A 21,808-nucleotide genomic window follows, 5' to 3' on the forward strand; every position below is an offset into this window, starting at 1 on the left:
ATTGTGTCGATCTCAAGCCAAAACTACCACATTGTTGCTTAAGCATAAGGACACTAACAGGTATTTCGTATAAGTTACGAGCGAATTTAGTCCATATGGTGAGTGACAATGTGGTACCTTTTTGTTGAAACTGAAACCTGCATAATTATGAGTAGCTAGCGGGTAGATCCACTTGAACGTGCTTAGCTTTGATATTATTGATACGGATTTGTCTAATTTCGTAGTTGTGTAGGCATTGATAAAGTAGTAATCTGGCTAATATATTATTTTATAGTTATGAAGCCGTTTTTAAAATTTAAATCTTAACGTATTATGACACAAGATTTTGCATCCCCAACTAGATTGTTTTTTTTTTTTTTTTTTTTCACTATACCTAACATTGTATTAAAGCGGTATTAGATTTTTAGAGCTTTCTTTACTATTTGAATGCATTACCTGCTTACGCTATCATATCACCGGAAAATCGTTACACGAACGACAAACATTGCAAAAAGCCACTATATTTATAAAAAACAAGTATGTACCTATCCAACTTGATTATGCGCAATGCAGTTATCATTAACAAACAAGACATCTTATTAATATTTATGAAGGGAATATTTTCATAATTGTTACGATTAATTTACAATACAATCGTTACAGTGAATGATCAGGTATCTCAAGTTTCCGCAACAATTATAAAGTGGCAACACTGTAATGTCGTCCCTTTCAAACTAATATAGTAAGGAAAGGATGACACTAAAATGTTGCCATATCTCGGATTATCACGAAATAATTTTATTCAAAACAATAGCACCTGCTACTTGAGACGGTGCACGACAAATCCTTAACTAGCTGCAGTTCACTGACCCGATTCGCTCCAGTGACTACTCCATTAGTACTGCCACTACTGCGTGATTCCAAATTTAATATACGCCAAAAAATTGCACTATATAATTATGACGTAGGGACTGGTTAGTGATGACTTATATGACGGTTTCCATAATGCACTGTTGTTTAAAATTGATTCAAAAACTTATTTTAGGTTTTCACAGTATCTAACTTTTGTTAGGTAAGTACTTAATTGCTACTTTTAAAATAAAATAAAAAATGTACTGATGTACACTACAAATGTCCAAAAAATTGACATGAACAGTTTCCCTACATAAGTGATCTATCAAACGTATAATCATTCCCCGCGTCCCGTATAGATACGAAGGGATGGGTGTCAAAAGTAACATTAAATTTCTTCAAACAGAAGCGTCTCTTTTGCCACTAACATATCCGATCCATATCATAGAGCTCAATGTCACAGTTTCGTTTTCTGTCAACCCCTTATTTGCCAAGAGTGGCACTGAAACTTGAGTAGTTTCATGTGCTCTGCCTACCCCTTCATGGGATACAGGCGTGATTGTATGTATGTATGTATGTATGTATCATAGAGCTAATTCTTGACGAATATCAGAATTCGAACCATACCGGTATTTGAACGTCCATGTTTTGTTTGTAAAAGCAATTTGTCGATGACGTATCAATTTGGTTACTGTTACGTACGTTTCCGCCTACTGAATGACCTGAAAATGACTCATCTTACAACGAACTGTTATCTTTCATGAGTGGACTCTTTGTTGTGTCTAGTTCATTGGGTCAATAGATTTGCGATTTGTGTAGGACTGATTACTTTCACTATATATCTGGTTATTGCGAAAGTAGGGTTACTGAAGCGTGTTGACGTCTCGACTTTCACATATTCTCTTTAATGTTTTACTTGCGGTGTTGGTTAAAATGTAACTGTTATATGTCGATACCTCATTGAGGTTAAGGGGTCGCTTTAAATCACGAGGAATTCAAGCTGTTTGCTTAAAATAGATAAGTTCAACTTCTTGTGAAGCTACCAACAATAACGGAAATAGATAAATACGCAATAGTAACTACTTAGGTACCTCTCTTCCTAAATACGTCACACTGTTATTATGTTTAAGGTTAGCAATAGTAGTAATAATTAGTGTATGATTTGGCAATAATTTTCAATATAATCCTAAATAAATTTTCATTCCAATCACAAAAAAAGTCTAACTAACAGTCGGGGTTTGAACCAGCGACCCCAAATTTCCTAACTAGGTCAAAGAATAGGTGAGCCCCTAAATTTTAGGAAGGGGTATTCCTATGGGACACGCCCCCAGTTTCATACCTATGAACTACCATGAACACCGAAGACTTGCGAGAATCTTTCTCTTTTAGGATCAAGTGTGATTTGAATGACAGAAAAATGGGCCTACCGTAAATACCAAAGTCCAGTGACAGAAAAGAATGAAGGAATACTCCTTCATTTGTTTCAGTTACTACTACCTACTCCCTAAATTTTAGGAAGGGGTACCATATTCCTGTGGGACACACCCGCAGTTTCATAACTATAGTACTACCGAAAGCACTGAAGATCGCAACTTATGATAATCTTTCTCTGACTAAAAAAGAATTGTGAACTTCGTCGTGTAAAAAAAGAAAACTCACCAATTAAATTATTAGCTGTGACGAGTATACAGAAGAGAAACAGCATGGCGGACGTGATGCGATAGTGCATTCTGAAGACCATGTTGTCGATCACGGCCTTGTCGATCAGGTAGCGGACTTTGACGAAGCCCGCCACCGCCGACACCATGCCGAGGACCGCCATCTTGAATCAGCTGGAACAAATTAAATTAATTAATACATAAAAATAATTAACCACAAAAATTACCCAGTTAAAGAAACAGGAATATATTTAACATGAATAATTAATTAACTACCAACTGCCCGATTTCGAATAGGATATTATACTCATTTGCAAGTGCGGAAAGAAGGATTTTTAAAAACGTGAGTTTTAAAACTGATCTATCATCAATTCATCAGGTACAATATCGGAAATATATCTAACGACAGTAATACCTAAAAATCAACATAACCTGCAAGAAGTCGGAGTTATTTGATCAAATTAGGTTATTATCAAATTATTTGATCAAATTATGTTATATATACTATGACTATGTATATGACCTTGAAATAAATTATTTATTGTTTTAATTGAATATAATTTATAGTTCATTAAATATTAATAGTAGTCGACATTCTACTTCAAAATATCCCATGTAGCTTTTGTTATGAAGTATTTTTATTCGGTATGAATTCTTAAATATTAATTTTAACAAACCTAAGCTAAAGTATCAAGGACGGTTGTCTGAGAAATTCCTTTTTAATTTATATTTACAAGTTGTAAGACAATAACAAATCATATAAACAAATACAGTAGTAAAAGGGACCTATAAATAAATTAACGCCGCTATAGCATCCTCGTCGTGACAAGTGCCATGCGCTACCCATACTAAATTAGAACTTTAAACGGTAAATACTCCGTCCGATATGATTGGGATCAATGTGTTAAACAGCTGTAGCGTCATTCATTGTTAGCTTGATCTTATACATATTTAACTTACAATCTATTAAAGTTACTCTGTTGAATTGAAAGTATTTGGACATAAAAACAAAAGTCCATTAGAAATCGTAAGTTACTGTTTGTATGTAGTTGTAGCTCACATAGGTGCAGCTTCCACGGCCGTCTCCCAATCAATGACCTCTCAGCATTATTTAACGATGCGGCTACCTCTCGCCCACGCTTCACATTAGGCGCTCGGGGTCTATCGCTTTTTATAAACTAATATTTTCGGCCCGGCCCGAACACCTTAAGCATCATCATTTCGATCATTACTTATTTAGAATACGCCCGTTACGTCTTCTTGTATTACTTCTGAGATAAGTCCATAAATGAATACGTCTATGAGACAATTTGTGCCTAATGGGTCCAACCTTGGCATGCCTGTTCCTGTGCTATATCGCATGTCCAGCACTTTAAACTATTTAGGTCGTTTACTAGGGGGCATAGGCTAATGGACAATTGAAATTGAATATCATTGCTTGCCTCGTTATAGAATAAGATTATAATTAAACGTCTTGCGTAAGCGTGGTAGTAAGTGGTAGGAAATAATCATCAGCAACAAATAACTTTATCAGATTTCGTGACCTCGCTTTTATGTAGGTTTTTTGCGACTTAATTAAAATTTTGTTTTGTCTCTTTATGGTGCTGTCGGGAAGGTTTGTTACCTCTAAGAACATTTTGCTTTTTGAATCATGTATAGGCAGTACAGTCATGCCAGTCGTTCCTGTAAAAAATTTCGCCAACGTCGTGGTCGTGTTCGTGTTAGAATAGTCGGCGATAGAGGCGAATGTTGCGCCGGCGCAGGGCATGCGGCGGGTCGTCGACCGGCCGCTGCTCATGCGCCTCCTGCGTTTCCAACCGCCCCCTCCCCCTCATCCCTGCCTACTCTCCTGACCCTGTGCTGATGCACCGCGTGGCAACGCGAATTTTACGCGAAAACCAGTTTGCGCGGCGACAAAAGTTGCCCGGTTCGCACGGCGCGATCTGCCAATCGATTAGTTTTCGGAAATTCTTCACAGTCCGCAGCGTAGCGTGAGTCAGCTCTAACTTAAGTCCAAAACCAGAAAAAAAGAACAGTTATTTTATACCTTTCTGTCAACTTCTTCGAGAAAATATCTCTGAATGTATCGACGGACTTGCCCTAAACTCCTAAATGAACATTGTTTGCTAACGCGGTGACCGATAATAGGGCCACAGGGCGGGCGCAGCGCGGGCGCGGGGTGCGGGAGCATTCCATCGTTTATGACAGGCACAGGCGCACTCGCTGCCGGTAGGCTCCATCCCTGAACCTGCTTTGTCACTTGTAACATATCGTCGTTATTCATATGCTCGTTATTCAAGCTCAATAAATCTCAAGTGTACTATCTCGTTCGCAGTTCACCGAAGCATTTTGCGATATCCAATATATTCATATCAGTAATACCGACTTCATGTTTAAATATAAACTGATAGTGATACCCTCAGAGCACCTTCACGGCGCAAGCAACCCAACTTACTGCTGAGTTAACAAAATGATAACCAGTTAAAGTAATCAGCTGCTGTACTTATATAAGAGCGCCGGCACGCGTCGACTCGCCGCTGAATGGACACTAATTGCGGCAGATGAGAGCGTCCGACCGAGCAAGCATCACACGTCTACAGTCTCACACAATATGGACAACTCGTACGTGGGAAAGGAATCTCGGAGTCACTCGCCGACAAAACACAATATCGATACTCCTCGGACAATAACGGGCTATTTAAGCTGCAGGCTTAATAAGAGAGCGGTAAAAGCGTGACTAATGACAGGAACGACGAGGTCGGTTGAAATTATTGAGCAACCTGAAGATTTGCGCGTTCCAAGTGAATGGAGAAGTCACAATTCTGTTGAAATGCATGCGTAACTGTGATCACGATCACTCCTTTAATCTCTTAAAGCGTTATTACTGTCGTCAAAGTTTGAATGACAGTGGCAGTGTGACGCTTCGCTCCGTTGGGGTCGTCGTCAGTGACGTCGAGTACAATTAACTGTGTTGTCGGCGTATGCTTGTTCCGGTTACTCCTTCGTTGTTTACCTCGTAGAAAATCACGTGCGTTTAGTATCACACGCTTCATATGGGAACTTGAGTTATGTTTGGGTCCCTCTATCCATTCGTAGCTATGTTTAAGATAAGCTTACCCGATATCAATTCTACCGCATCCGTTGTTGAATTCTACGTACGGAATACGCCTGTTTTTCGTCATAAGCTTACGTATATGGAGCTGTACAGAAATGATAGATAAGTACTCTGCGGTTGCGATAGCTCGATGAAGCTTGTGTCATACAAGGAGATTGGGTGCTCAGTCAATCATAAACCACATCATAAGGCTTCATATTGACGTCTTATATAAAGTTACTGTACCAAACAAGCTTTTACAGTATGTCATGAAAAAGATAATTGTTATCAAGAAGGTCAAAGTGGCATAAGGTTGCAAACAAACGCATACATTGTGGAACATGCGGGATAATTGATATCGCATGTGTTGCGTACGAAATGAGGAGACTCTTATCTGTATACTTACCATTATCGATGAGACCCGCACTCACCTGGGACACTTCAACAGACATAGATTACTTACAAGCAAACAGTTCGGTTTCACAAGGGGCCGTTCCACGACCGATGCTGCTTCGGTACTCATTAAACATATATATAATTTTTGGGAAAATTCTTGTGATGCAATTGGCATATTTTGTGATCTTTCAAAAGCCTTTGATTGTGTGGATCATGGAACGCTCATTTTGAAATTAGAACACTATGGTTTGTCTATAAATGCCCTAAACTTTATGTCTTCTTACCTTAGCAATAGAACACAAACAGTAGTTGTTAACAAAACTCGCTCTAGCGGGACTGTAGTCCAATTAGGAGTGCCACAAGGCTCAATTTTAGGTCCATTCCTGTTTTTGGTTTATATAAATGATTTGCCATGTATAGTGAAAAACTTTTGTGAAATAGTACTTTTTGCTGATGATACATCACTGCTTTTTAATGTTGACCGAAAATCTACGGATTACAATGTAATTAATAGCACGTTAGCTGATGTACTGCAGTGGTTTACTGTCAACAATTTACTTCTTAATTCTAAGAAAACCAAATGTATTCGATTTTCTCTGCCGAATGTTAAACCAATCGATACAAAAATACTTTTGAATGATGAATGCTTAGAGATGGTAGATACAACACTGTTTCTTGGTTTAACATTGGACAAAAATCTACAATGGAGTCCTCATATAAAGAAACTAGCAAGCAAATTAAGTTCAGCCGCATACGCCGTTAGGAGAATCAGGCAACTGACTAATGTTGAGACAGCTCGCCTAGTGTATCATAGTTATTTTCACAGTGTAATGTCATACGGTATTCTGGTTTGGGGCAAAGCAGCTGACATACAGACTATCTTTGTATTACAAAAGAGAGCCATTCGTTCTATTTACAACTTAGGAACACGTGAATCAGTAAGAGAACTCTTCAAAGAAATTAATATCTTAACTGTAGCTTCCCAATACATTTATGATAGTATAATTTATGTTGTTAAGAATTTAGACTGTTTCACTAAGAATTCTGATATCCATAATTATAACACTAGAAACAAAAATAAGCTTGCCATAAAGAAGTTTCGTGTCCGTAAAGTACAGAAGTCATTTGTTGGGCAATGCATTCATTTTTATAATAAGTTACCTGACACTGCTTTGAGATTACCCCTCCCAGCTCTTAAGAACTACTTAAAAAAATCATTGATGTTAAAGGCTTATTACAGAGTCGAGGACTATTTGACAGACAAACATGCATGGCCCGAACCAGAAACTACAAAAAACGAATAGCAATTAAAATAATTGTATTATGTATGATATTGAGATTCATATTATCTTTTTCTTCTATGACAATTTGATATGTTTTCTCTGAAGAAGAACGACGTATTATTAAGCAATAATATAATTTATTGAAATTGATTTCCATAGAGTACCTAGTCTGTTCATATTCTTTGATGAATACTTTTGCATGTTAAATTGTATGTTGTTATTTAATGCATGTTAATTATAAGATGTAATGTTTTGAAAAGAAGTTGCCCGCCGAGTTTCTTGCCGGTCCCATAGTGGATACAACGAAATGTCTATAGTAAATACCATGCGTACCAGATTGAATACTAAACTGCGAATTCGTGGGTAAAATGGGGCAGTTAAATTTAACGAGGGGTTATCACCAGGCGCCGAAATAATTGGTTATGCAGGTAGCGTGGTGCAAGCTCCGTGACATGAGTCCAATGACTGTGACCTGTTAAAGATGCTTTGTCCAGGGCGATGAGAACCTCGCACACTGCGCGGTGGGAAACGAATTCCTACGCCACTGGCTGTCATTTGAATTTTAAATGTGTTGCTGCTCAAAATGCAGGTTTTTGAGACTATATTTAGCTTATACGTTCATGCCTACTCTTAAGTATAAATTTCAAGTGAACTGTCAAAATTTGATGATCGTTTTCGGCAACTTCTAACACTTCTATTATTTTCCTTGACATAAAACTAGCGTGTGATTGCCCTTGAAACAAAGATAGTAATATCTCATTATGATCTTTAATTAAGAACAGCAAATAGGACCTAGTTTTAGAAGATAACTAAACTTTATTGCTACAATAATGATTTAAGTATTTTGTATAGTAGGTAGGTGTACATCTGTTATTTCATCGTTTCATACTTATTTCACAAATTTTTAATATTAAGTAGTCTCGGTAATATCCGGGTGGTCAACTATGAATGGGCAGGTACAGAACATTGACCACTTTATGTGTTGTTTAGCTTGTCCTTGGCCGGAACATCTTCAATAAAGACCCGTGGACCGTGACAATTCACGTGCTGCCACAAATTCAAGTGTCTACCTGTTTGGGGCATGTGGGCGATTTATCGATAATCGTCGCCGTGAGAAGTTAGTTTTGTATCCACATCCCTTTTTACGAGAACAATGATCTTTGACTTTATGATTTTGTCGGCCAAGGTGTGAAACACATTCATTACTTAAAGTTAGAGTTGCTTTGTCTATTCTATACAAACAAATATTCCCGGTAAAGGGAGCTGCGTCCCTTCCCCTTCGCTTGCCGCACAGGTAAATGGGGACAGCGCCGCTACCTGCGAGAAACTTCATCCTGACAAGTCAGATTATGCTCATTTCGCAGCATTACTCCTATCATTCCATAAACACGGCATATCGGTTCCATATTACTCACTGTCGTACAACATTCCTCAAACACAAGAAAGCGAGCGAAAAAAAAGACCAGGGATGACTATGCACAAGGCTTTTGTTCCCGCATATGTCCATTATGCTGTCAAACTGCATTCCTCGCATCGAAGACAGGAGCTACGCGTCTTGATCCGTCCCTAAAACCAAGCTTTTGTGACACAACTTACCTGTTTTAAACCTAACAGTTATTTTTCTAGCGCCACCTCCGGTTTCTCAAAACTTACAATTTCACGTTTAAAGTTTAACCACAACACTAAAATACGGTCTCACATTTGATTTAAATATCACGTTCTCATATTAATTGAACACTGGTTGGTTAGATTCGTAGTATTTCATAACGGAACGATTTAAAATGAGTTAAGTAAAACGGGTGGTCCGGGCGGCTGGCTCGCACACCAGCTGCACGCGGGTCGAGACACTGACTGGGGGATCAGTGCAATCGGTCCGCCGGCCTCCTGCCTTTTCACTACCGAACTTGCGTATGCGCAGCCACGCTGCCTGTCCTTGTCACTCGCGGCTCGCGACCGTCGCGCGCGCTCTGTCTGAAACAAAACCGTAGTACAGTAGTCAGTAGCTCTGAACCAGTTCTGTCGAGCGTTGGGCCGCGCCGCGCGCCGTACTTGCGTTTTCTCCACGAGCAATATGTCGGAAGTTTCATTATGCCATTTTTTAGATGAGACTTTGATTACCGGTTTGGAGACTTGTAATTGCCCTGGGCTATTGATTGTCCCGATGAACCGTTTGACTTCCATCTTACGTGCTAGAAGACCTACTTATTGATGAACATACAATACATACATGTCTTCTTTTCCCCGATAAAAATATTAAATCCTCGGAAATATAATAAAAATAGGTACATTGCTAAGCATTATTTTATTATCATCCTTCAAATTATTACTTTTTTTTTAATTGTACATATTTCAACTTCCATCTTGCACCAAATATGTGGGTCTGCTCTGCTGTGGCACCATGTCATTGGATAGGCATCTGACCACATGTTCAAAAAACCGTGACTTCCGATCGGTCACATAAAAAAGTCTTTTACAAAAGAAGAGAGAGGAATCGGGACTTTGTTTTCAACGAAATAAAAGTTTTATAAAAAATATTATGAGGTTTTGACTTTCTTTCAAATAATATTTCTCATGACAAGTTATTCCCGCAAAATGCCGGTATCGTAAATATTATAGGTATTTATTAATTAATGAAAGCTCGACGACCTAAGTGCACCTTGTTCACCTTGTCCCTTTGTTGCAAGTGTTACAAATTCCTTACGATTAAGGTAAGGTGGGAGAAGATGGAAGGATTTTTCTTGGGGGTAAGATGGAAAGTCGCCCGAGGCGCCTCATTATACGGAACATATTTCATCTTACCCCTCGAGAAAAGCTCTTAAATCTTTTTCCACCTTACCTTATTTTCTAGCCCGGAGGCTTAACAATAAGATCTAGCTAGACAAACAAATAACAAGTATTTTATTTTAGTACATGTTTTGCCAAACTGGATATAGCATACCCTGTTGAGATAGTACCTACCTATCAGTGGCGGCTGGTGAAAATTTCTGCAAGGCAACACTGAGCAAAAAGAAACCTATCTTAACATTAGGTACTTTACTATTAGTAATCACTTATAGGCAAGCCGGTGGGAATCGGAAAGCAAAACAAAAAAAAATCGAATCGGCTTGCTTTTTTTAGATTTCTTCATATATTTTTGTAGTAGTAATCGCTGTACCTTTAGAAGGGTTGTTTTTAGAAATAAGACGCAAGAATTAACGCGAAATTAAAAACTATCTTCACTTCCTAATTTCTAAGTTACAAACAGGTAAGGTGGATGTACTAGTGCTCGACGCGGTACTAGTACTCGTCACCCATGGTTTAAATAGCGATTAATAAGATAAGATTACCGTTACATTGATCGCAATTAGATTTATTAGATGAGAAATGTTTGTAGCCTTCACATTCCATACGCCATATTATAAAATATAGAAACTTTTTTCAATTAATGAATAATATATGTGATGACATTGTCATGAGCAATCAATCTCTCAATTTTGTTAGCGATTTGGTTAAGCTTTGCTCGTATTTGCTGACTTATTTAAAATACTTTCACGGTAAGTTGTGAAGATATTCTATAATTGTGTTGGTGCTAGAATGTGCGGGAAGATATTTAAGTAATTAAATGTCGATTTCGTTCATTGTTACTGTGATAAACAAGCGTGTCATTTATTAGGACTGAAAACCGTCGCAAGTCTAAAACTCGACACGGCTGGCATTTATTGGGACTGTTACGTTATTTTCCAAGTCCCAATGTTTGTCGAGCTGTTTTTTCAGGATATCACGATTAAAGTAGCCAAAACGAATCGTTTACAGTTTCATATTATCAGCATATTTTTCTGTAAGTCACATTAACTTTACTGAAAAAAACAAATTACATGCACATAGACAGTTTTTTGTATATCTTTTTCGGTTTTATTGATATGTTTTCTCGTTAAATGTAGTGAAATCTGTATAATTTCTTTGGGTAGTGCTTGACATGTCATTTTTCACAAAACTTTGGGTATATTTTCAGAAATGCCGCCTGATAAAGGTCAGTGGAAGAGATATTCTCAAAAGATTTAGAAAAGGCCATAGAAGATGTGTTAAGGGGTTCGTCCATCGCCTCGGCAGCAAAGAAATTTGGTATCCCTCGAGCAACCTTGTCCAATAAAGTTAATACATAATTTATTTTGCTCAAAATGCGGAGCCGACTTATTCTATTTTATTACATAAATGTAACACGTAAAAAGTAAATGTTATCAACAGAATACGTTTTTTTTTATTAAATTATTTAATTTTGTAGTAAATTTTAACCCAAAACACTTGTTTTTTACTGTTTTTCCTGAATCATACTTAGATGTCACCTATTAGGACTGCCAGCAAAAGCACCTGTCAGTTATTCGGACAAGCGTATTGACTTACGTTTTATTTAATTTTGAGATTTTTTTATATTATCACTGTATGAAACTAATTGCATTTAACAAAGTTAAAGGTCACATCTCCCAAAAAAGATGGATATGTTTTGTATAGATGGGTAAATTATCGTAATATCACGAAACACATAAATATTTTCCCTTAACCTGTCGAGCAGTGGTACATCCACCTTACTTAATAATGTGTTAACGGTTTACGTTTACAAATCACTGATTCACTGCGTACATAAAGTCGTAAAGTTGATTTTACGATGATTGGCGACACCTCATAGGCATATATTAACTTGAAATTTAAACATTTGGTATCTAGTACAGATAAGATTTTTATTCCTGTCCGTTCTTTGAATTTTGGATGACACTTGTAGTAAACTGACTAAAATGTATTAGCAACAACTACAACAAGACCTGAATTTATAAACCAACATTTAAACATAACATTTGCAGGTGTAAATTTAAAGTATATCGGGAAAAGAATTGTATGACCAACCATGATTACTCGGAATTATTGGGTTATAGAATAGTGTGAAATGAACCCTAGTGGACGTCAGCTACGGCTCCGCTGGTAGAAGAACAGAAGCCGGTAGCATTGAAAAATTTAAGCGTAATAGATCATCTAATCCAGAAATTTCAGAATGAAGCTATGTTCGTAAATATGCCATTGCAAAAAAATATGTGTCACGGTCACGGCGGAAAGATTGTCCGCTGTTCAGAATAAGTAGAATAACATGTAAAATCATTTCATCATGCCTTCCCCTTACTTCGTATTCCTCACGTTTACATAATACCAAGTTCAAGAACTATAGTTACGTATTGATATACAATACTTAGATTGGGTGGCAAGACTGGCAAGTATGCCGCCAGCTTTGCCAGACATCTCCCAGTCCAGTGTCGCTTGACTAACTGGTTTGGCGACCTTTCCGCTGCACACCGATCGGTCCCATGCCACGAGACAATTAGTCTTAATCTCAGTATTACTCATAGCTGCAATATATATTTTTAACAGGAATGTATGATTGTGGATTCCGTAATTTAACGTTTCAGCAAATAACCTGGGGTGATAATTGAAGATCTTGAAATGACTCGAATCACAGATTTTTCATCTTGGTTCGGGATATTTTGCTGAGGTGTGGGAAGGGGTTTTTGCAACTCGGTTCTTCGTCATGATGAGTAGCTAAAACAAATAAACCGCAAGTATTACTTTTCAATGAAAAGTTTTCATGCTAAGCCACAAGCGCCCTTATTTAATTCGTTGGAATTCAACAGAAAGGTTGCATCATCACGATTCGATATTTCAAGTTTTTGGCTAAATATGGCCAAACAGGTCTAAGTTGGCGTGTCTAGACGACGAAAAGGCTCCGATAATATTGCATGAACACCGCCGAGTTAGTGGAGCACATAATTAGCAAATATTTGCCCTCCATCGCGGTCTAGTGTTCCACGGAAATTTGAAGTTCTTGCGTATTCGCGTATTACAAGTCCGTTTATACCTCTTATTTTTTGCATTGGGTCATTGGCTTTTGTGATCTGACAGCCGAAAGGAGTCATCTACTTGGTTTTTGTTACACGCGTATTTACGTGGGAACAAGCGTGACTTCATTAATTGTCGCCTTGATTATGCGATTAAGAAATCATGAACATGATACCAATTAGTGTTCATTCTCAGTGTCTCCGCAAGACTGCAGCCAATTTAGTGTAAATTGACTCTCAACAAAATGAATATTTAACGTCCTTTCTCGAAATCACATTTAATAATTCCACGATTTCACATAAAACACGGTTAATTAAAGGGTCTACTCAAATGTTAGTTTAAACGTGAAAGGTTTAAGACTGGTATTCGCCTGTTGCAGCGCCCTTTTCAATGAATTGATGGTGCCGTCTATAATGGACTGTATTTCTTTGCGATAGGTTTTTGTGTGGCGTGGTGTAAAGGAGGGTTCGGTGTGCCAACCAATATGCGAGTTGATTGAAAGCTCGAACTACGACGTCGGTTACGTGACCGATTATCCTCTCATTTGGCTTTTAAAATAGTTTTTCTTAAATTATTTGGCGATTTTAGGCGCATAGTCTTTTTGTATTGGAGAATGGACAGGAAGATTAATAAAAATTGGAGGCATTCCTTGATCAACACTATTGTGCTAATTCTTAATAAGTAATAACTTATTTCTAAAAATTGGTTTGCTAGACTAAACTTGCACTTAACACTTTACGTTATTATACCTGTAAGTAAACTGTATAAAGTATAAAATCAGTTTTGGTAATTAAAAATATATTGCCTTTTAAATACTAGCAACGTAATATGATAATTGATGACCCAGCGTAGAGTCATACTGAAGTGATCTGCAGAAACCAACGCATTGCAATGCAGGGACTGTCACGTACTACTTTTTAGTCATCTTACAAGAATTTTGCCTCATAAATCACAAAGGTCGTAATTTAACATAAATTACATAACTTTGGTCACTATCCGTAGTTTAACAAGCAAGCAGCCTATGGGTGTGACACGAATAGATATTCAATTAGCAATACCACATAGGTATACTGGTATATATTTAAAACAGGACTAGGAATACTGATTTCTAATGAAATTATTAAAATCCATTATACCTTTTTCTCCGGCAAAAATACCAATATTCGCGATAAATACCATTCGATAAGCTAACAACGTAGTGTTTAAATATTTACCCTCTCTTTTTTTATTGGCCCAGCCTAAAGCGGTATCCGGTTTAATAATTCTTCGAGACTTTGTCGAGTGATTCATTACGCTCTCACAGCCTTTTCGTAGACAGGTTACATTGCGGTTTTTTTTACAAAGAATTTCGATACGACCGCTTTTGCATATCAAATTGGTATTTGAATGCTGTCCAGCGCGGAGCTACATTTACACATATTCAAATTCAACGCATAACGTTTCTTTTGGATCGAGTTTTGCCGTAATATGATCCATTTAAAAAAATTTGCGTTTAAAGCTTTTAACTCTGGTTTCCTTTAAAGGAAAACATTCAAAGCTTCATAAGGCAAGTGAAATAAATACTAGGTATTTGACCTGCTTTTTCCTCGTTAAGTAAGCGCATTTGGGCTTCCCAGACCACGGTGAATGAATGCTAGGGATTACACGTTGGTATACCAAGTGAATCACTTTTGCATTATGTTTATTTTTCTTTAACCAAACATTAGGTTCAGAAATCCCGAGTTATAGATATTACTTAAGTACATTAGAAACGGTTACCTAATACATTCGCCTACGATTTGGTCACGAATGTCACCAGCTTCCTACATGAGATATAATGGGGACACTTGCTTGATTTTATGCAGATTCGAGTTGACTCGCTGATCTTTTTGGTGTTATTCCCCATACGATAGTACCTAGTGTATAGTGAATTTAATTTGAGATAATCTCAAAGTGGAACATAGCACAGTAATATACAGATCATACAGTTTATTAGAGAAATTGAGTCTCGTCTCACTTGACAGTTTGATACACAACACTATTTTGTAGTATTGACATTAACAGGTAAAACCTATGCTGGCGGCTTCTGTAAAATCTTTTGACCGGCCAAAGCCATTTCCGCTGTGTCTTGTCTCGACTGACCCATCCATTTATTGCATTAACCCTTATCTGAGTAAGGTACATTTTAATGCTCGTGACCCTCCAAAATTACAATTTAATTTGTTTGAGTAAGATTGACAATCCGTTGCCCAGTTCGAACTGACGGTGACGAACCGGATAAGGGCCAACTTGCAGGAAAATGCTTATCATTTTTCAATTTATTTTATGGTCTATTACGCCAAGAGACTCAAGCATCATGTTATTATTTACACGCTGAGCGAAGGACAGTTGTTCGTTGTATTTATAAATAGAGATCAACAAGGGAACACTGGACGACTTTGCGGAAGGGTATACGTCAAATGAATGGCTATTCATATTACGTAACGTAAAAATACCATGTCTATAAACGACAGTCCATATTACCACCGGCCGATAGTGTCCGATATTTTAGCAAAGGAGTGTCTCCTAAGTGCGTTTTCACATTATCCGATCCGATATCGGATGTCGGACTGATATCCGATACATTACAGGCGCCATCTTGGATTTTTTCCATTGAAATCCTTCCGACATCCGAAATCGGATCGGATAATGTGAAAACGGCTTAAAGGCGATCTAATGCTCATAACTGGAAAATCTTCGACAAAGGGTTCTTTTTGACCTTGAAAGTCTCAGTGAGTCAAACACCTGGTGCTAAACTCGTCCGTACCTGTTGTTTTAAAAAGCATAGGTACTATATTGTAAAACGAGCTATTGTGTAGGGTAATTTTAAACTCTCCGTCATATTTTGACGACCGGTCTGGCTCAGTCGGTAGTGACCCTGCCTGCTAAGCCGCGGTCCTGGGTTCGAATCCCGGTAAGGGCATTTATTTGTGTGATGAGCACAGATATTTGTTCCTGAGTCATGGATGTTTTCTATGTATTTATCTATTTAAGTATGTATATCGTCGCCTAGCACCCGTAGTACAAGCTTTGCTTAGTTTGGGGCTAAGTTGATCTGTGTAAGGTGTCCCAATATTTATTTATTTATTACTTATTTATATAGTATTGGATACTCATCGTGATACCAATATATCGCTCCATCAGCTACATCCACATAACGTAAAACCCATGTTTTATAGTTTTTATTCTACTTGTTACAGGAAACTGGGCCTGGAGCTGGTACCAAGGCGCGGAGCAGCGGCTGTGGAGCCTGAGGATATGAGCCTGGTGGAACTGTACAGGGTACACGTGGAAAGTGCAGAGCGAGCCGCTGCGGTTAGTATTCCCTGGTCTACATAGTCTTCTAGGAGACATGGAGCTGGTACCACGGCGGGGAGCAGTTGCTGTAGAGCCAAAAGATATGAGCCTCTGCGGTTCGTTTTCCTAGGTCTATACTAGGGTGTGCAAACCGGTTAACCGAAAAACCGGTTAACCGAGACTTTTTGGCCTCTGTTAAAAACCGGTTTTTATAGTCTCTAACCGGTTAATAACCGAAACTGTATTTATTTCTCAAAATTTGGAAAATTAAGCATAAAAAAGTTCCAAAATACGTAATTATTAAATTTTTTGTAATAATAAAGATTTATTGATTACTTTTCATTGACAAAATTATTATCTGTAATGATTTTATTTTAAAAATTAGTCCCGAGTATACTACCGAGTATACATTTTATACAATACAGTAGAGTCCGGTTAGTATATTACGACTCCGCATAGACCTAACGTCGCACCTCTTACAACGACATAAGCACAGGTATTTATTTGGTTTTCGTATGTGATAGTATGAAAGTACATCCGTTTATTACGACTCCGATTTTAACGACCAGCCGCTTTTTACGACACATTTTACACAGAATCCATCCATCGTCTGGTTGCAACGACGAGCGACATCGTTTTTAGTTTTACTAGTAAATTGAGGAAACAAAGCTACTTCCACCCAAGCACCGGCCCCCTGTCTTGCCTACAACAAGTAGCAAGATTACATTGTGGGCATGTAACTTTTTGGAGTATTGCTTTTAAAATTTTAACAATTTGTTCGCCTCGGGTCTAATCTTATAAGCTAAATAGAACACAATTTGTATGTTTCGCTTGCGTATAAACTAGCTTTACTTACAAATGATGAGCAAGCACGCATACTAAAAATGACTTTTTCACAATAAAATAAGGTATTAATACTATGATAATAATACCCTGTAAATAAACCCTGTAATTAAAACATTTCAATCAATAGTGAAATGTTTTAATAATAGAGATGTAGATATTACTTTTAATTAAAAGAAATGAAATTCGTTTTGTACGATATCCGGTTAGTACGACGTAATATCAGCGGTCCCTTGAGCGTCGTTGTAACCGGAGTCTACCGTATATTTCAAACTATATTTTTTCTATTGTTTCTATTAACATGTTTCATGTGCTGTTGGTTTTCCAATAAATAAATAAATAAAAGAAAGGTAAAATGGAGATCTTGGTTTTCTTACATCAATTGCTTGTATTACTAGGGGCTCTGGGAGCTGTAGATCTTCGCGACATGCCTAGAAAACGCAAAACTGACGAATCACAGTCAAACCACAGGCCATTTACTACTCGTACAACTTATAGGAAACTGGGCCTGGATTTCTTGCTACGGTGCAGTGCGGCATAAATGGAGCCGGCGAAAATCAGCCTGATGGAATTCCGGTTCGTGTTTTTTTGGTTTACAATTTTACGTGTAATGCACATTTATTTAACACTAGCTTTTACCCGCGGCTTCGCCCGCGTAATAAAAGTATTCTTATTGAAACGTTTACAAAAAATAAGATTTTCATTTGGATCCGTAGGTTTCTTTGTAGGTAAGCGGGGCAATTCTCGACTGGGGGGCCATTGTAACTGATCTATTTGCTGTACGGTCAGCCAAGAAAGTGGTTTACCACTTTTCGACTCTATTGATCGAAAAGTGGTAAACCACTTTTTTGGCTGACTGTACCTTACACATATTACTATTGTTTTAAAAGAAATTCTTGCAATTATTGTAGAATTGTTACACAGCGACCACAGCGTAGGTAGTAGGTACGAATATGTTTGTATTTTACCTATATAAATATTTATACTGGGGAAACTTCATACAACCCACATAACCAGTATCTCGACGCTATGGTCGGTAGGGTAAAAAGTACTTCATTGCATTATCGCTTACAATTTTTTCCATTTTGCTTATAGGTACTTATTGCAAACGTAAACATATAAAAAATAAAACCGCCTTCAAAAAAAGCGTGTTACAAAACACGGAGAAACTAAAAAGCCAAAAATAATAAACCTTCGAATTCATATTTCTTATCGGATTGCAAACATCCAAATTATAAAAAAATCAATTATTTTTGTAGTCGGTACCAGACCTGTTCGTCGCCTTGCTATTTCCTGTTTGCCCCACCCAACCATACGCAGGCTGGCCCCGACTCCAAAAATAATTGATTTGTTTATAATTTGGATGTTTAGATTATTGCAATCCGATAAGAAATCTGAATTCGAAGGTTTATTATTTTTGGCTTTTTAGTTTCTCCGTGTTTTGTAACACGCTTTTTTTGAAGGCGGTTTTATTTTTTGTTAAAAAGTTAATTTATTTGTTGATTTTTAGTGGTTCCTAGTGATATTATATGTATCAGTCCGAATATATATGTACAGTAGTGAAAGAATTATCCTTTAACTCCTAACCGTTGAGGAGTTGACCTTCCATCATCAGCTCAGCCACATAAAATTATTACCATCAGGCGTAAATACTGGTTACTGGAGGGTTGACGTCAGGCGGGCGGCCGGTAGTAAAAACTAAATGCCAAAACCTTTTGCAGTATGACTATCGGACTTAAATGGAGGAAGATGATCTGCTGCGCCGACCCCAAATAATGGGAAAAGGGCAAGGAAATGATGATGATGAGGCGTAAATACTGGTGTACCTTTAAAAAATATACTAAGAACATTACATGTGCCTATAACATTTGAAGAGTTCCCTCGATTTCTCCAAGATCCCATCATCAGACCCCGACTTGGTGCCAATGGGACCATCTCTGAGTTATACCCGTTCGATCAAAAAAAAATATTTGAAAATCGCTCCACAATCCTCGGAGATATCGAGTAACATACATACAAAAAAAAAAACATTCGATTGAATTGAGAACCTCCTCCTTTTTTGAAGTCGGTTAAAAAGGCAAGCAAACAACGATCTTCTTACAGCACATTGAATGTAATAGTTATTACGGATGCAGGATACTCGCCGATGCCTACTTACTAATCCCTTCGCACTGAGCCACCTGCATTTTACACTGCCTAGATATCGATTACCCACCGATTAGTCCGACCCCAATCCCTATTCTTATCCTCGTCCCTATCTCTATCCTTGTCCCCGTCCCAATCCCAATCCCAATCCCAATCCCAATCCCAATGCCAATCCCAATCCCAATCCCAATCCCAATCCCAATCCCAATCCCAATCCCAATCCCAATCCCAATCCCAATCCCAATCCCAATCCCAATCCCAATCCCAATCCCAATCCCAATCCCAATCCCTATCCCTATCCCTATCCCTATCCCTATTCCTATCCCTAACCCTAACCCTAACCCTATCCCGTTCCTGTCCCTGTACCTGTCCCTGTCCCTGTCCCTGTCAAATTATCATGCTAGGAGGTGAACTTTGAAAAATCCTTTCTTAGTGGTCCTCTAAGGAACTTCCGTGTCAATTTGAAATCTCTTGAACCAGAAGTAAAGATAAAAACTAAACCTATACTTATGGCTATTTTGGATTATGTTATATTTTATTTAAGTAAGTACCATATTTTATTTTATTCTATAACTTATTAACAAAATTAACATAAAAAGTACATATTAGTAGTTAACTTAAGACAAATAAAATACAATTAAAAAAAACAAATCTAAATTAAACTAAGTCAACTTAATAATTATAAAGATATATACATAATATACATATATGCAACTAATGGCTATTTTGGATATTTTAAGCCCATTGCACAACAACAGGGGAGAAAATTTCTTTTCCACCTCATTAGATTTTAAAATCGTTGTACCTATTTATCGTGTTCAGCGACCCGATAAACCATAAAAACGATACCCATATTGTGTTTTTGACTTTACCCCCTTTTCACCCCTTTAGGGGTAAAATTTTCAAAAAACCTGAAAAATGTATTTAGTCATATGTCTTTAGGAATCCTCCTATGAAGTTTCGAATAAAATAGTCAAACTAATCTTGTTTCCCCATACAAACTTTGAACCCCCATTTCACCCTTTTAAGAGGAGAATTTTGAAAAATCCTTTCTTAGTGCTTCTCTACGCCATATAAGGAACCTATGTTTCGGCTGTGTGTTGATATATTATGTCAGTTAGTCAGGCAGTCAGTTTCTTCTTTTATATATTTTTTGATATTTAAACCCCATTGCACTACAACAGGGGAGAAGGTATTTCACTTCCGCTTCGTTAGATTTTAAAAACGTTGTATTTATCGTGATCAGCGACCCAATAAACCGTAAAAACGATACCCATATTAGTTTTTCGACTTTATCACCCCCTTTTCACCCTTTCAGGGGTTAGATTTCAAAAAACCTGAAACACGTCTTTAGTCATATGTTTTTAGGATCCCTCTTGTGAAGTTTCGAATAAAACAGTGAAACTAACATTGTTTCCCCATACAAACTTTGAACCCCCATTTAACCCCCTTAGGAGACGAATTTTGAAAAATCCTTTCTTAGTGCTCCTCTACACTATATAAGGAACCTACGTGCCAAATTCGACATCTCTAGGACCAGCGGTTTCGGCTGTGCGTTGATATGTCAGTCAGTCAGTCAATATCTTCTTTTATTTATATATTTTTTTGATATTTAAACCCCATTGCACCACAACAGGGGAGAAGGTATTTCACTTCCGCCTCGTTAGATTTTAAAAACGTTGTATTTATCGTGATCAGCGACCCGATAAACTATAAAAACGATACCCATATTGATTTTTTTACTTTATCACCCCCTTTTCACCCTTTTAGGGGTTAAATTTTCAAAAAACCTGAAACACGTATTCAGTCATATGTCGTAAGGAATCTTCCTGTGAAGTTTCGAATAAAATAGTCAAACTAATCTTGTTTCCCCATACAAACTTTGAACCCCCATTTGACCCCCTTAGGAGGTGAATTTTGGGAAATCCTTTCTTAGTGCTCCTCTACACTATATAAGAAACCTACGTGCCAAATTTGAAATCTCTAGGACCAGCGGTTTCGGCTGTGCGTTGATATGTCAGTCAGTCAGTCAGTCAGTCAGTCAGCTTCTTCTTTTATATATTTAGACGTAAGTTCGTTTAAGTACCACTTCCGGACAGGAACATGGGCACTCTGAACTCTGCTTGCAATATTAACTGGATACAAAAGCCGTGCGTCTGTGCAAAGGTTCTACAGTGGCCTAGGATTCAAATTGGTTGACTGTACCTAACTACTTGAACATGCAAAGTGGTTTGAAGGGGCTTGTTACTAAAATCATCATGTAGTATTTGTTTTATCTATTGCTTAACAGAATAATAGACCTCTCAACACATGAATAAAATACACCTGAAATGTTTTGTGACAAAATATTTAGATAGGCAATTGTTTAAATCATGCAGATTCGT

The 21,808-nt window shown here is 37.6% G+C and overlaps 2 protein-coding genes across 2 annotated transcripts in view; one reads left to right on the forward strand and one right to left on the reverse strand.

Annotated features, from left to right (window-relative positions):
• The window catches only part of LOC125226204 (innexin inx3), a 25,821-nt gene extending 16,693 nt beyond the window's left edge, over positions 1-9,128 (reverse strand). The window contains exons 1-2 of the mRNA XM_048130122.1: positions 8,859-9,128; positions 2,491-2,663 (exon numbers count right to left, since the gene is read on the reverse strand). Coding sequence (XP_047986079.1) covers positions 2,491-2,653 — 163 coding nt within the window. The 5' untranslated portion in view covers positions 2,654-2,663; positions 8,859-9,128. The remainder of the gene's footprint in view (positions 1-2,490; positions 2,664-8,858) is intronic.
• LOC125226471 overlaps positions 4,088-21,808 on the forward strand; it is a 20,399-nt gene continuing 2,678 nt past the window's right edge. The window contains exons 1-2 of the mRNA XM_048130456.1: positions 4,088-4,104; positions 16,340-16,454. Coding sequence (XP_047986413.1) covers positions 4,088-4,104; positions 16,340-16,454 — 132 coding nt within the window. The remainder of the gene's footprint in view (positions 4,105-16,339; positions 16,455-21,808) is intronic.

This window comes from Leguminivora glycinivorella, chromosome 5 (assembly GCF_023078275.1).
Source record: "Leguminivora glycinivorella isolate SPB_JAAS2020 chromosome 5, LegGlyc_1.1, whole genome shotgun sequence".
In the NCBI taxonomy this organism is placed as follows: domain Eukaryota; kingdom Metazoa; phylum Arthropoda; class Insecta; order Lepidoptera; family Tortricidae; genus Leguminivora; species Leguminivora glycinivorella.